A 15,671-nucleotide genomic window follows, 5' to 3' on the forward strand; every position below is an offset into this window, starting at 1 on the left:
GTCCACCCCGACCCTTAAGAGACAGTAAGCTACTTGAGGGTAAAAACTTTGTAAATATTCATCTATGCCATCTCCACTCCGTGTAGAAGCTAAAACACAGTAGATGCTGAAGTGAATAGTGCTTATTGGATGCATTCTGTAAACCCTGAGCACAGTAATTTATTAAATATTTTCTTCCCATAGGATGCACAATATTGAAATTTAACCAAGATGTTTGCTTAAGCAAAATTAATAAAATCCACAATATAAAAAGAATCTTTAGGCTATATCTTTACAGTTGAAATATAAATATATTTATTAGAATATAAAGTGATATAATAATGATAAAGCGTCTTTGGTCATATGAGGTCATCTTCAGAAGACAGGGAGCTATAAAAGATAGGGTGGACTTATAATGCATCCTTGGTGACCTAGTTATAGGCTAAGAGCGAAGGAATTAAATAGTAATTGTATCTTAGAGCTATCAATTATTTCAGTTATTTAATCTCTGCCTTCAGAGATAATCTCTCTCATCATGGGTAATTAGAAGATTTGGGGCTAGAATATTTCTAAGATCTTTCCTATAAAGCACTTAGGAAAAGTTCCAGTTTATCCACTGGATTCCAGAAATACTGTTCTGACTCAGATTCAATAATGTCTTAGAGGAAAAATGGACACATATTTTGCTCTACTTGCCATCAACATCTATTCCTATTTCTATGAAATCTTTGGAAACTATTGCTAACAGAGCCAATGCCTGATAAAAATGTAAGCAAATTTACAAATAAGTAAAGTTTGAGTATTCTTCCTTTCTTTAATTTAATTCCCATTTCTGCCCTCATATTTGACCCATTTTGATGTCTTTATCATAAGAGATCTCTAGGGCCTGATACCTATGGCACCAACATGTAACAAATTTTCCTTCTCAGTCTTGGTGCAGATCCCTTAGAAAATAAGGTCTGAGGCAAAGCATAAATGTTAATGAATAGATTAGGGAGTGAAACTTATCCCATTATGAGCCTAAAAAAAAAAATTGTAATTGGATTTCAACAAAGTCCCATGATTTCTGCTTCAAGGAAAGTAACAAACTCAGAACATCCCCTGCCCTTGCTATACTATACTGATTCCTCTAGCTGCCTCTATAGGTGTGTTCATCTGTGGGCTATGGCAAAATCCTTCTGTCATCTGTACTTCCTCCTCCACAACCAAATGTCAATCAAGTAACAATTGAGTGTTATTAAGTATACTCACAGTGTTATACAACTACCATTACTATGTACTTTCAGAATGTTTTCACCATTCCAAACAGAAATTCTGTACCATTCAACAATAGCTCCCCAGTCCTCCCTCCCCCGAGCCCCTGACTTCCTATCTCTATGAATTAAGCAAAAAATTTTATTGAAGTTACCAGGGAGTAAAGACAGACTGTCTACAAAACACCAACATTTAGACCAATAGCAGACTTTAAAACAACAATGAAAATCCCAGAAAATAATACTATTATAGCTTCAAAGTGTTAAGAAAAATGAATAAAGCCTCAATTTTATACCCACCTAAACTACTGTTCAGTAATGAAGACAAAATAAAGATATTTTGAGACATACAAGGACTCAAGAAATTGCTAGCCACAGAAACTGATGGAAAGAATCATTAAAAGAGTAGGCTTTCAGCAAGAAAAGTAAATCCAGAATCTAAGTGTGGTAGATAAAAAAATAGCAGCAAACATAAAAGTCAATTAATTAAGTCAGAAAAATTAATTAACTAGTAAGTATAAGAAAAATTGTTTTATGTTTTAAAAAATGGGTTAAATGAAAACTCTAGACAACAATAATTAAGATTGGAGAGGTTTGCTTAATGTAGTATTAAAGCATTCTAAGGTCTTCTTCTGGTCACTGCTTTATCTCCAGCAATCAATATTTGATGAATGAATGAATGAATGAGTAAATCAATGAAAAAAAGAATACTTTCTTTCGGATCTTCTTTGGTTCCATGCTCTGACTCTCACAAGTCAGTCTTGCCTTTTGGAGCACCCATCCCAGATGCCTAGAACCATGGCTCAGCACGAGCCCTTAAATTCCCACAACCACAGAGGCTCTCCTCTATGAGTTCTGTAACTTCCTCATCTGATCTCAGAGGCCCCAATTGTAAAGTTTGACTTAACTTCTTTTAGAAAGGGCTCTGGACTTTGGAAACCTCTCTTGCAATTCATTCCCTGTTGAAACCTGTCATTTGTCCCAATCTTCCACAGAACTGCTTTCAATCTTTTGTAAAGCTGAGTTCCCAAGTAACTGGAACTGCTAAGTGCAGCATCACAGAACTCAAGAGAGAAGAGACTTAAAGAAGTAAAATGATCAGGACAGGCCAATGAATATGGTCAGAAGGTCACTGGTAGCCTTCAGGAATAAGAGGAAGCAATGTACGCAGACTAATAACCACATATAGGAGGGCTTAGTCAGGAAAAAACAAACAAACAAACAAAAGAACAGCCAAATAGTGTTTTCAGGGTTTCATCAAATGCTTAGATTTTCCTTTGTTTTAAAAAACAAAGAAGGCTTCTTCAATACAAAAAATTAACAGTATAGAGAGATGGAAAGGTTGAAGATAATGTTAAAAAAGGATATAAATATGTCAGCAGAATCCTAAAGGAAACAAAAGAAAGTTCCAAATTACCTATAGAAAAGTTAGCTTTTAGAGCAAGGAGAATAAACATCTGACTCCAAGAAAAAAAGCAGAGAGTATAATGAGGCCAAGACTGGGAATAGCTGCAGTGGGGTCTATGCTGGGGAAATACTAAGAAATAAAAGAAAACAGTAGTTCAGGATATTTAAAGTTTATTATCTAGTTCCAAAATGAATTATGTGTATTCATTGTCCATTTTTCTCCTAAAATGCCCTTCTCAAGGTCTCTAAAAAGATGACCTCATTTACTTAGCAAAACAAGGACATCCATCAAAATTACATTTTTGTCTTTATAGTGATTTCTGTCTCATTCTCTGACTTGAAGAAGAGGTATCTCGTTTTCTATAGAACCATAGCTATTCACTTGTACTCTGGTTCAATATCTTGTGGCTCTAAAGGACCTCATACTCTTTCTAACTTATTCTCTGGCTCCTTTTCCATGGCTTTCATTGATTCCTTTAAGAAGACAAAAGTTGCCCCACTTTTTTAGAAATCCATACTTTGATTCTGTTGTCTCTCTTATTTTCAGCCTCTTTTTATTGTTAAACTTTTTGATAAGTAATGTACATCCACCAGTTCAGTTTCCTCAACATCAATTATTGAGTGTTCCTAACATTTAGTTTTAGGTTTGTTTTTTTTCCCCTCTAAAACTTTTTATTTACCAAGAAATGAACTCTTATGAACTCTTATGAACTCTTATTGTGACTCTGGCCATATGCCACCGGTTTTATATATAGTGTTCTTGTTATTTTAAAAGTAGTCTCTAATTTCAGTTTTGATTTTTTTTTAATTGGGGACTATTGGAAAACAGTGTGTTTCTCCAGGGCCCATCAGCTCCAAGTAGTTGTCCTTCAATCTAGTTGTGGAGGGCGCAGCTCACTGGCCCATGTGGGAATCGAACTGGCAACCCTGTTGTTCAGAGCTCGTGCTCTAACCAACTGAGCCATCTGGCAGCCCCTTGATTTCATTTTTAATCCAAATTATGTACAGCAATATTTTTTTTAATTTACTATATTTTAAAAATAAACGTTTTTTAGAGCAGTTTTATGTTCACAGCAAAATTGATCAGAAAGGGCAGTTTGCACATGCCCCTGGCCCCCACCACCACATCCATAGCCTCCCCCACTATCAACATCCTGCACAATATATTACAGTGCAATAAAAGAGTTGCCTTTGTTACAATCCATGAACATATTCTGACACAGCATCATCACTCAGTCCAGTTTATGTTAGGGTTCACTCCTGATGTTGTACATTTTATGGGTTTTGACAAGTATGTAATGTCATGTATCCACAATTACAACATCATACAGAGTAGTGTCACTGCCCTAAAAATCCTGTGTGCTCTACCTTTTCATCCCTCTCTCCTCCTAACCCCTGGCAACCACCAATAGTTTTATTGTCTCAATATTTTTCTGCCTTTTCTATAATGTTATATTAGCAACGTTTTTTAAAAATACATGTTTAGATGGGGAGGGGAAAGGCCATCGTTTTGTTATCGTCATTCATTAATTTTTTAATGATCTACTTGGCCCTTTATATTTACAATGTTTCTCGAACAGTATAATATACATATAAGCCAGCATTATCATTTTTATAGAATTTTACTGTACTTATTTCTGGTAATCCTATTTGTGGGTGTGATCTAAAAACTCATCCCAATTCCTCTAGGAAGTCCTGGGACATAGCATGAAATTTCCAGGATTTTCTTTCCAGCAAATGTATAATGCATAAATGATTATTTTTATATCCAGAATGGCTGGGAGGTATAAAGGCCCCAGAAATAAAATCCCTGGGAGTCTTGGCCTTTGCTTATAAATTAAAGGCTCTGGAACTGCCTCTCTCATCCTTCATGAGTCTATAACCCTAAACATTGAAGCAATACAGTCTGTTACATATAAAGATACTTATTGTCTTAGTAATTATAAATAAAATACATATTTTATATATTTATAAAAGATAAATCAACATCCAAATAAACTAAACTGCTCCTACTACTGCTAGAGTTTTCCCTTTTATAGACAGAGGTTTCGTGTGATGCTTTGCTGAGGACTGGCATGATTTTTCAACCATAAAAGTTTATTACCTGCAATAAGCAGATTTCAACAACTGTGACACCTCTGTCAGAGGAATACCATTTTCATCTAAGGCCCATGATAGAGAATAGCTTAGTTTTCCTGATGTCAAAAGACAAAGTTCTTCAGTGCCATCACCCGTAAGAAGAAAAGGCACATCTGTTTATAAAATTCATGAAAAAAAAATTTAGTTTTTTACAAAAGTGTACACTTTGAACACATTGTAGATTTTCTGCCCGACTTTTACTTATGGAACCCCAGGAACACAAAGGAAGTTCTGTGTTGACCCCAGTCTCTAATCTTAGGGCTCTCCCTCATCTCCCATCTGAGATACCGCAAGGCAGACTGCTTCAAACAGACTACAAAAGAGAGAGGAGAGGCTATGGAGAAAAAGGAACCCTCGCACATTGCCTGTGGGAATGTAAATTGGTACAGCCACTATGGAAAACAGTAGGGAGGTTCCTCAAAAAATTAAGAATACAATACCATACAACCCAGCAATCCCTCTTCTGGGTATCTACCCAAAAAATCTGAAACCATTAACCCATAAAGATATATGTACCCCTATGTTCATTGCAGCATTATTCACAGTAGCCAAGACATGGAAACAACCAAAGTGTCCCTCAATAGATGGCTGGATAAAGAAGATGTGGTACATATGTACAATGGAATATTACTTGGCCATAAGAAAAGATGAAATAGTGCCATTTGCAACAACATGAATGGATCTTAAGATTATCTTGCTAAGCAAAATAAGCCAGACAGAAAAAGTCAAGAACTATACGACTTCACTCATATGTGGGATATAAATCTAAGAGCAACAAACAAACAAACAAACAAAAATTCATAGACACAGACAATAGTTTAGTGGTTACTAAGGGGGGAGTGGGAGTGGTAGAAGAGGGAAAAGGGAGGGAAAAGGGTGATGGAAGGAGAACTGACTCTGGGTGGTGAACACACAATGTGTTAGGTGAACATAATAACCACTACACTAAGGAAACTTAGCTACAATGTGATATATAGATGATGTATTGTAGCAGTGTACACTTGAAACCTATATAATTTTACTAACTATTGTCAATAGATTTAAAATGACCTAAAACAAAAAATAAAAATAAATTTAAACAAAAGAAAATATTGATCTGATTGCATAGAGATGAACATCTGTATTTTCCTCTTCTTTTGACTAGGAAAACAACATTCTTTCTGGGAGTGGCTTCCAGAAAGAAAGGACACTGACAGAAAAAAAAAAAAAGGCAAAACAAGCTACTCTGTCCCCTTTCTCTATATTCCTGAGTCTTCTCCTTCCCCTATTTTATTTCTCAGTCTCCAGAGAGCTTAACAACACTCCTTGAAACTTTTGCGAAGTTCTTACTGCTCCCTAAATTTTTCACTCCGAGTCTTTTTCCTGGGTCTCCACAACCCTATTTTTCTGTTTCACCTGGATTCTAAGCAGACTACACCCTCCCTCATTCTACGTCTTTTCCAGGTGCTTTTGCATCCTTATTTTCTTCTGTCTTTTCCTTGCTCATTTGTTCATGCTTCCTCTCTTTTCACCAGATGGACACGAGTAGTTGCTGAAACCCTTAGGAAGGTAAAAGAGAAGGATTCTAGGGGAGAAGGAGAAGAATTTCATTGGTCTTCTCACAGACGTACTAACAAACTTAACTGCATGAGGAGTAAAACCAATTGAAAAACAAGTGAACACAAACAACCCTTCCCTCCTCTCTCGTTTTCTCTCTTCCTTTCTTTCCTTCCTTTGCTTCCTCCCTTCCCTATTCAGTTAAAAGATGAATCAACACATCCTGGAGCATCTTTAGGCTTCACTAAAGGAGAGGCCGAGGTTGATCAGTCTGTCGACTCAGGAGCAGAGCTCACATTCCAGAGAACACAGTGCTCTTATCTCAGATGACCCAGGAAAAGCACAGGTGCTAATTCCAAATTTCAGATTTCCCAAAGATCTGATTCAAGCCAAAGTTTTAAAAAATTTAATATCTGAAAGGAGAACTTAATACATTTTCAGCCTAATACTGTAAATATAGAGTTATTTACTCACATAAATGACCCAGAGTTATGGAACTCATAAAGAAAATAAGGGGAAAGAAGCATGTGTAATAAACTTACTGCTCCCCACTTCTCCATACTCAGGTATGACCCGCTCATCAGAGCTGAACTCTACATATTCCAAAACAGATTTGTTTTTCAGCTCTGTGTTGTTAGGTAAAGGTATATACAGTTTTGCCAGTAAGCGTGTCCTTTTATTTATTTCATAAACCTAAAAATAAAAGAAATGGTTGATAGCTCCTTGAAAATACAAAATTAAAAAGAACTAAAATAAGGACCCTCAAGAACACATTTGTACTCTTTTTTTTTTTAAATACTAGAAAATAGGTATTTCTCTATAGCATTTCATCCACATGATTATGAGAAAAGTGGAGTCATATGTCCCTAAAAGCGAAATGTCTTTTACTGGTCTCAAAGAAGATAAATTGAATAAAAGGATTATAAATACAGTTCTGAGATACAGGTACATATAACACAATACCCCAAAATTTACTTTTGTGTAGCACTTTTAAAGTTTTTTTTTTTAATCTCATTTAAACCTGATAAAAAAAATTATAGGAAACAGGTATTATTCTTTCCATTTTATGAGGAAATGGGGTCTCTGTAGGAACTCTATTAGTTTTTATTGTAAGTGATAGAAACCCACGTTGAATTACTTAGGAAAAAAGGAGATTCACTGGCTCATAGAATCCAAGGACAAGTTAAACCAGCTATGGGATTGGGAGGAGGGCAGAAAAATCCCAGAAGGAGGAGTAAGGGAGGAGCTGAGTAGACAGTTCCATACGTGTCCACCGGGTACTAAACTCAGGTCTTTTGATTCTGTATGCTGTGCTTTTATTATAATTCCATCACTGCCATAACTCAAACCTAAAATTTTTTCAACAGAAAAATCTTATTTTGACCTATACTGTGTTGTTGGTGTTTGGGGGAAGTTGTATGTACTCTAAGAAGGAGGAAATCAAGCCGGGAGTGAAATGCCCCTTGAAAGATAAGAAAAAAATGTGCCAATCAAAAGGATGTTTGATTAACCAAGAAAGCAGAGAAAAAGGAAAGTCAAAGAGGCAACTATTTTTTATGGTGATCTAAATATTGCCCTTGTAAAAGTGAATTTAAGCCAACACACTGGACTCTTTGACAAAGGCATCCCTAACGCTGAAAGGTTTGTAGGGTTTATAGCTAATGGACTTAAAGAGTATTCAGGTCTGTGAAAGAAATTCCTTATTATAAATCAGTATATTGTCTAACTAAAGAGAGACAATGAACTGATAAATACTTTCAAATGGCATTCTGATGTCACATACCAGCCTTGTAAATTTGTTTAAGGTATGTAGCTGCATTCTCAGGGGACTGTCAGACCCGATTTCTGAGACCGCAGGGCGGGAGGTCAGATCCTTGAAAGCAGTAAATGTAAAGGCAGAGAATTCCACCTAGTGAAGTCTCCCTGGAGACAGCCTTATCCCCTGATGGCAGTTATCAACACTACTGAATGGTGGAGATGATGTGTCAAGAATGAAAATGGGCTTTATAATGGAGGAATTAGAATATTCAAATGTTGAGAAGTAGGAAATTGCAGCGCTATAGGGGAAAACAACAAGCAGTTCAGTTTGGCTGAAGTGAAAAACTGAGTAAAGAGGAATGGTAAGAAGTAAATTAGAAATGCAGGTTAGAATTTGTTAGGCTAGGGCATATAAATTAATTTTGCAATTTCTGCATTTGTGAATGGTGCAATTTATCCCTCCTAGATTCTAGATTAGTTTATTTCCCAGCCTCTTAGTTTGTTAGGATTATGTGCTAAGTGATGGGATGAGGAAGGATTCAAAATACACATTTATCTATGGGGGGAGGAGGGCATATTTTAAACCTCAAGTGGTTGTATTATTATATCACAATTTATTTTAAGTATCATAGCAGGAAAGTATAGGCAGTATATTTTTTAAATAGGAATTTCAACAGATGTACATTTTAGGATGATACATTTTAGTACTTGATAGCACAGATGAACAAAATGAATACAGCCTCTTATCAGGGGCCTATCAGGGAACAGATTATTTTAGATATTGTAAAATTAACTTTGATTTAGATTTGTAATTATAACCCTCTCCCCATTCCTCAAATTCCACCCACCCTCACAAACACAAATCTTTATTCTCTCATAACTTTTCTTTCAGGTCTAAATGCAAGTTTAACCCCCATATTAGCCATCAAGACTTCTTGTCTAGACTCCTTTACTGTCTCTAATTTTTCTCCATTGTCTTATTTTCTTTAGTGCAGGGGTTCTCGTGGTGGGGTCTCTGGGCAGGGATCAGGAGTCTGTTATATGTTCTTTCATCAGATTTGTAAAATAGATCCCGAATCCAGAAAAAGAAGAACAAATACAGCAAGAGACTGCAATCGCCAAGTCAGGGCTGGGGCAATTTGGAGAAATCATTCAATACTTACAATAGCTAAACTACTCAGTATAGCGGCAACAACCCTCTTCCACCTCTCTAGTAAATGAATAGTAATACTGCACATCCAGGGTTGGCAGGAATTATAGCAGGAGAGAAGTATTTAGACCAACCACAAATCAAATAATTTTGTACGTATAGCATAAAAGACTATTGGTGAATTACAAATATACATATTATTTACAAATATCCACCTATATAGATCAATTATTCCTTAATGTAAAAGAAGTAACTTACCACATATAACAATAGCTAACAAGAAATTTAAAATTATGTATGGCATAAAATAAGATATAAAAGTAAATGACAATGACATACCTCCAAGCAAATTGTTTCAGGCCAATATATTAACTGAATATTGAAAATTTGCTGAAACATGACTTTAAAATCAAACTGTAGAGGAGATACTGAAGTGCAAGAAACCTGTTTATCGTTGTATAATATTTTAATAAAATATTTAAGCTTCTGAATTTTGGCTCTCCTCTTTTGTTCATGCCTAAAAATTAAATAAACTCTTAAAGGACCTTTGAAAAGCAAAATGGATATAAAATGTTCATTTCAAAATGTACCTTAGTATGTTAAAATATGACCGTTTGAGAGACCAATGGTATTTTTAAGACCAACAACACTTGCCAATATGTGTAAAAACCTCTCCCACCCAGTCAAATGTTTTCAAAGAGAGATCTTTACTCAAAAAATAGAGAAAGAACTAAAATCAAGGTTCTATAAATCAATCAACTACATATTTTATTAAATTATAACTTAAAGAGATTACAGCAGTTACCCATCATAAGATGTCTTATAAAGGAGAAAACTGAGGGACTTAAAGGGTAGGGGAGCTTGAATAAAAAATTTAAAAATGTTTTCTAACTTTTAAAAGACACACACACACACACACACACACACACACACACACACACACACCAATAACATCAAGGAGGTGGCTCTAAGTTAATAGGCTCGCTATGTCTTATTAAAGGTCTTTGTAAGTCCCTTTAAGCTTTAGGTTGTATACTGTTTTTCTATAGGACATTCATTCTCTGAACCCAAAGATTAGAGAGGCAAGCTAGAGAGGTTAGTTTCCTGGGGCTTCTATGAAAACACTTGTTGGGGGAATAAATGACCCCTTGAGTGACATGAAACTCCTAGAGAGTCATTCATTCATTCCCTCAATCAACATTTATTGAATATCATTTTAGCTGCAAGGGAACTGATCTAATGATGTTTAAGACTTGATCCACTTTTTCAAAAGGGAGAAGTTTGGTTGGTAGATAAGCCCTGGTTTAAACATAAAATCCACTTCTGTTCTCCACCCTGATCGTCCTATGGGTCCAGAATCTCCCTGTCCCCATATGAGCCATCTTCTCTGTAACCTTATCAGAAGGTTCAGGGACAAAAGATTACTTATTCTTCCTATCTCCCTTTTGGTCTTTTCTCACCATTTCCCAATTACCTTTAGAGAAATATCTTACAAATAAAATTTGCCCATCATGTTGCCCTGTAAAAGTTGCTTTAGTAATGAGCTCATAAGCCAATGATGAAAATTCATTAATTTCAGAATTACATTTATCTTCAGGAAATGTTGTTGTTTTATTCCTTCACCTATAAACTCTTTTTAATTATTATTGAAGCTCTGTGCTCCCTTCATCTCTATCCTTGACATCAGTTCCATATTATTCTTTTCTAGAGAGTTAACTATCCAATTGGACATTTTAAATGGATAATGACAGCAATGCCACATAATAGCAATAGCTTTGAACAGATATAAAACATCATATTTCCTTTTGCCTGGACTTCCACTAAGTTTCAGCCTAGGCTTTCCAGCACAAATATCTTCCTCCTTCTCTTTTCCTCTTTACTTCCAACTTCCATTTTATGGCTCTTGTTCTCTTATCCTCATTTAGATGGTCCTTTGTATGCGTGTCTTACATAATAAATTATCTCAGGCCCTTTTTGGAAGTAGGTGTAGAACAAATAAAGAATTCCTTCACTGCTGCACTTCTCTGGTCAGAAAGAGGGTAGGTAGTGATAATTGTGCCTTTGTGTCTGCTATTTTTATGTTCATTTTTATCCATTCATTCATTTGATGTATGTGAATGCTTATTGGACCCATTGTCTTCCAACACTGTACTAAATGATGCACATTCACAATACTTAAAGATGAATTGGTACAAAGTATCCCACGGGACAAAGATGTTGAAAAGTTTGAGTTCAGGGCTCTAAGTTGACATATCCTCATTAAGGGAAAGGAGATAGATCCATCAGCCTAAAGATAGGAGAAATGGGGATCTGTATGATTATCTGTTTTTCTATAAAATGTCCTAGGAATAGGGAGAAAACATTATAGCTCAAGGAAGAAGTTACAAGTGGGAAGGAAAGAAGTTTGTGTCTAAGTAGAAAATTGCTCAGAGGGGCCTCCCAATACAGAATACAGTGTTTTATGAAAGAAAGGGGATCCATTAGCAAGCAAGGGTGTATAACCTTGTTTACAGTGCCTTTATAGCCCATCTATCTATACATGAACAAAAATTACTACCATAGCAAAACAAAAAACAATCATCAAATCAAACTGGTTTATGTCCCACTTCAGTGATATGACCATGGTAACTTAACCTTTCATAAGCATAAATTTCTCCATCTTTAAGATGAGCATAATACCATAGACCTATGGTAGCGAATAAATGTTCAAATGTATGGGAAAAAAAGACTTAGCAAAGTGCCTGGCATATGGAACTCACTCAAGAATTCTAATACTATTAAAAACAATACAATTAATAGACAATATATAAGGAAGAAATATCCTATAAAAACACTTACAGTGAACACTTGGATAAGTTTGTTAATTCTGCAGCGAAAGAAAGTTGTGGCATCAAAGTAATTGGCTTTATTCTTTCAATATCTGTTTCTTCAAGTTCTGAAGCTAAATATGAGAGGCTCTGGGAACCAAAAAATAAATACCTAATTTACAATAAGTTCATTGCTTAGTACAATTATTCTTAAAATTAAACGTTCATTTCTTATATATTTGTCATTTTGTTGGGTAATTGTTACAAATACCAAGATTTCATATTCTACCTAACAAATATTATAACTAGTTGAGTTGAATATTGTTTTGCAATAGAAATACCTTCTGTTTTTCCCCATTCTTGTATACTTTTCCTTCAGTTTTCTTCTCAGTCTCAGACATTTCTGACAGTTCTTCTTGTTTTTGTTCATCACATTTATTCATTTTTATCCTAATTAATAATAAATAGAATTATTTAAAGCAGAAATAATGGAAATATTGGAAAGCTATAATTGTGATGGGTTGCACAACTCTGTGAATATACTAAAAACCATTGAGCTGTACACTTAAATGGGTGAACTGTATGGCATGTGAACTATCCTGCATTAAAGCTGGTTTAAAAATATATGATTTTTGCCTTCTGAAATAAAATATAGTGAACCTAGTATGGATATTACCTGTATGGGCTTGAGACAAGACTACCTGTGTTGAAAACCCAGACGCATTATTGGCATTATGGAGTTTGGGCCAGTTACTTTTCTCATCTGAAAACTGTGTTGTTATAAGGACAATATGCATTAATTGATGTAAAGTGCTCAGTCTGGAGCTTGAAGTACAACAAACACACAATAAGTATTATTGTTTTCCTCTGATTCAGAGTAATCAATATGAACATCAATTAACTTATTGTTCTTTAATACAATGGCTCTCATACTTTGTCACATTTAAATCATTAGGGAGTTTTTTTAAAAACTATTGACATGAAGACCATACCTGATACCAATTGAATCATAATAGTGGTTTTTAAAGCTCCCCCAGGTTATTTCAGTGTACAGTACGTTAAGGGAATGGGTGTTTTAATACCCAGAATCCCTTTTTGGGGAGATTACTGAGACAGCCATCTTGGGTCCATAGCTTCCTCCTTCCTATTCAGTAGCTCTGGGAAATGCTGAAGGTCCCAGCATTACTTTACTAAATGTTGTGGATTTTCCTGCTTGTACAGCTTGCTCTGTCTTTTAAAAAGTCCCTTTGACAGTTATCTGGATCCTGTTCAGGTCGGTGCCTAACAAAGAACAGAAATGAAGACAATATAGAGGACTCTGGGTTTTCTGTGCTATTTATCACTGTGGTTTGTATTCAGTAGCCAAAAAACAATAAATCTGTAGCCAATTGCCCGGCCAGTTTCTCTAAGTTTAATGCAGTGTTGGTATCATTTTACAAGGAGAGTTTATTGCCTGAATGAGAAGAAAGTGCTATATCTTCAACTTCTTGCTATCTCATTTTGCCACCATCACCTCATAAATCTTGCTCTAGCTGAGATCAATAACCCACATGTGAGGAAATCCAATGAACATTTTAGTCCTGGATTTAACTGATATTTCTGAAGCATTACACACTAGTAACCACTCCCTCCAACTTAAAATACTCCCTTTTCTTTGCCTCTATGGCAAAACACTCTAACTGGTGCTTCTCTGTTCCTCCTCTGGTTTCTCCTCCTCTACCTCGCCAAAGTAGTTTCTCAAGACTCAATCTTCATCTCATTCGCTTCCCTATCCCTAAGCAGTTTCATGCACAAATAGGGCCTTAATTACTATTACTATGTCACAGACTTCCACATTTTTCTTTCTAGCACAAACCATTCATCCAGCTGCCAATTCAATTGTTTTATTTAGGGATATCTCAAAGCCTTATCAAATCCAAAACCAAATATATGAAGAAAAGACAACTTGAGCTTAGTGTCTAGGTCCCAGGCCTTTCCTATAGGCCTGGCTTCAAGCTTATTCAGTTAGGCTTCCAAGAACCATGCTCATTGTGAGGTCACAAGTGGTAAACTCAGCCAGCAAATAGAGTTCCCAGGAGCATCTTCAAACATGGCTTTTTTTAGTTGATCAGAATATTTTAACTTCTCAAGCTAAATGCCCCAATACAGGGTAGTTGGGGCTAGTCCTGCTGGGGCCAACCTGATCATTAATACTGTGGGATTTGGTTCAGGAGTCTCTCTGCAGGGACAAACCCAAACCCAAACTCAAGGCCACTGGGTAAGCTGAATGTTAAATGTCAGGACGAATAAATTCAAAGGGCCTCAGATGGGATTGGAGTTAGACTGAGAATAAGAGTAGGTGGTGAGCAGGCAATATTAGTTGAGGGGTGCTGCTGTGAAGAAGCTTATGGCATCTGTGGCTCTCCTTTTCTGCTCAGGGATTCAGAATGCATGGGTGGACCAGATTGGTTTAGAGGATCAGAGGCAAGTCAGCAAGTTTACATGAATTTAGGAGCCTAAGATAAACAAAGTTTCATGCTGGGTTAGGTTCAGAATGTGCCCAAAGCACTTTCTACCCTATTTTTTTAGAACGTGCCAACAGCACTTTCATTAAAAACCACTGCAACACAAAAAAAATCAACAAAGTAAACATCTTTCTTAATTACCTGAAATTGCACGTATCTTTTATAATTTTGAAAAACAAAAAACTCAGAACAATGGGTAGTGAAGAGGGAACCACCTATTTCACTATGAGTTCACAAACCATTTCAATGACAAGTTTTTAATTTTAACTCTCTTCTCTACTAGACATGTATTTATGATTTATGTTTCACCTAGGAGTATAATTGCTGGGTCTGTTTAACTTTATAAGAAAGTGCCAAACAAACTGTTTTCAAAGTCACTGTACAATTTTGCATTCCCACCAGCAATCAATGAATGAGAGTTCCTGTTGCTTAGCATCTTTGCCAGCATTTGTTATTGTCTTTTTCTTTTTTGGTTTTGTTTTGGATTTTAGCCATTCTCATAGGTGTGCACTATATCCCATCGTGGTTTTAATTTACATTTCTCTATTGACATGAAATAGTGTTGAGCATCTTTTCATGTGTTCATTTGCCATCTATATACCTTTAGTAAAGAGTCTGTTCAAATCTTTTGCCCATTTTCTAATTGAGTTGTCTTATTAAGTTGTAAGAATTGTTTATATATACAAGTCCTTTGTTGACTACATCAAGTATTTGTCTAGCTTCTTGATTTTCTCCCAGTTACTATGAATTCCCAGTCATTCACGGGCAGTACCTCAGGACAGCTATAAGAACCAAAAGAGCAGCCACTCACCTCTGAAACTGTAACTTTATTGGGGTGCTTGTAAACCCTTGTTGTTGTCTAAGGGATTTTATCTGTTTCCAAGTCTGTAATATACTGTGTAGTAGGGAGGAGTCCTTTTCCCTTTCTAAGTCATAGAGCTGTTTTGTATTACTACAACAATCGTAGATAAAAAATATATTGGTAGATTAGAAATAGTTAAATCATTGAAAATGGTCTGAAAGAATGTATTACACTAATCCTTCTGGGCTCCCCCACCCCATGATACTTTTTTCATTTTATCCACATCTTGATATAGAGATTGAAATTCCATTAGTGATTCATTCCTTTATTAAAGAT

The 15,671-nt window shown here is 35.7% G+C and overlaps 1 protein-coding gene across 1 annotated transcript in view; it reads right to left on the minus strand.

Annotated features, from left to right (window-relative positions):
* CC2D2B (coiled-coil and C2 domain containing 2B) overlaps positions 1–15,671 on the minus strand; it is an 81,624-nt gene that overhangs the window by 46,435 nt on the left and 19,518 nt on the right. Inside the window, exons 10-15 of the mRNA XM_033129970.1 lie at positions 15,345–15,485; positions 12,371–12,479; positions 12,061–12,179; positions 9,562–9,739; positions 6,857–7,007; positions 4,744–4,891 (exon numbers count right to left, since the gene is read on the minus strand). Of these exons, the coding sequence (XP_032985861.1) occupies positions 4,744–4,891; positions 6,857–7,007; positions 9,562–9,739; positions 12,061–12,179; positions 12,371–12,479; positions 15,345–15,485 (846 nt within the window). The remainder of the gene's footprint in view (positions 1–4,743; positions 4,892–6,856; positions 7,008–9,561; positions 9,740–12,060; positions 12,180–12,370; positions 12,480–15,344; positions 15,486–15,671) is intronic.

This window comes from Rhinolophus ferrumequinum, chromosome 16 (assembly GCF_004115265.2).
Source record: "Rhinolophus ferrumequinum isolate MPI-CBG mRhiFer1 chromosome 16, mRhiFer1_v1.p, whole genome shotgun sequence".
NCBI lineage: Eukaryota > Metazoa > Chordata > Mammalia > Chiroptera > Rhinolophidae > Rhinolophus > Rhinolophus ferrumequinum.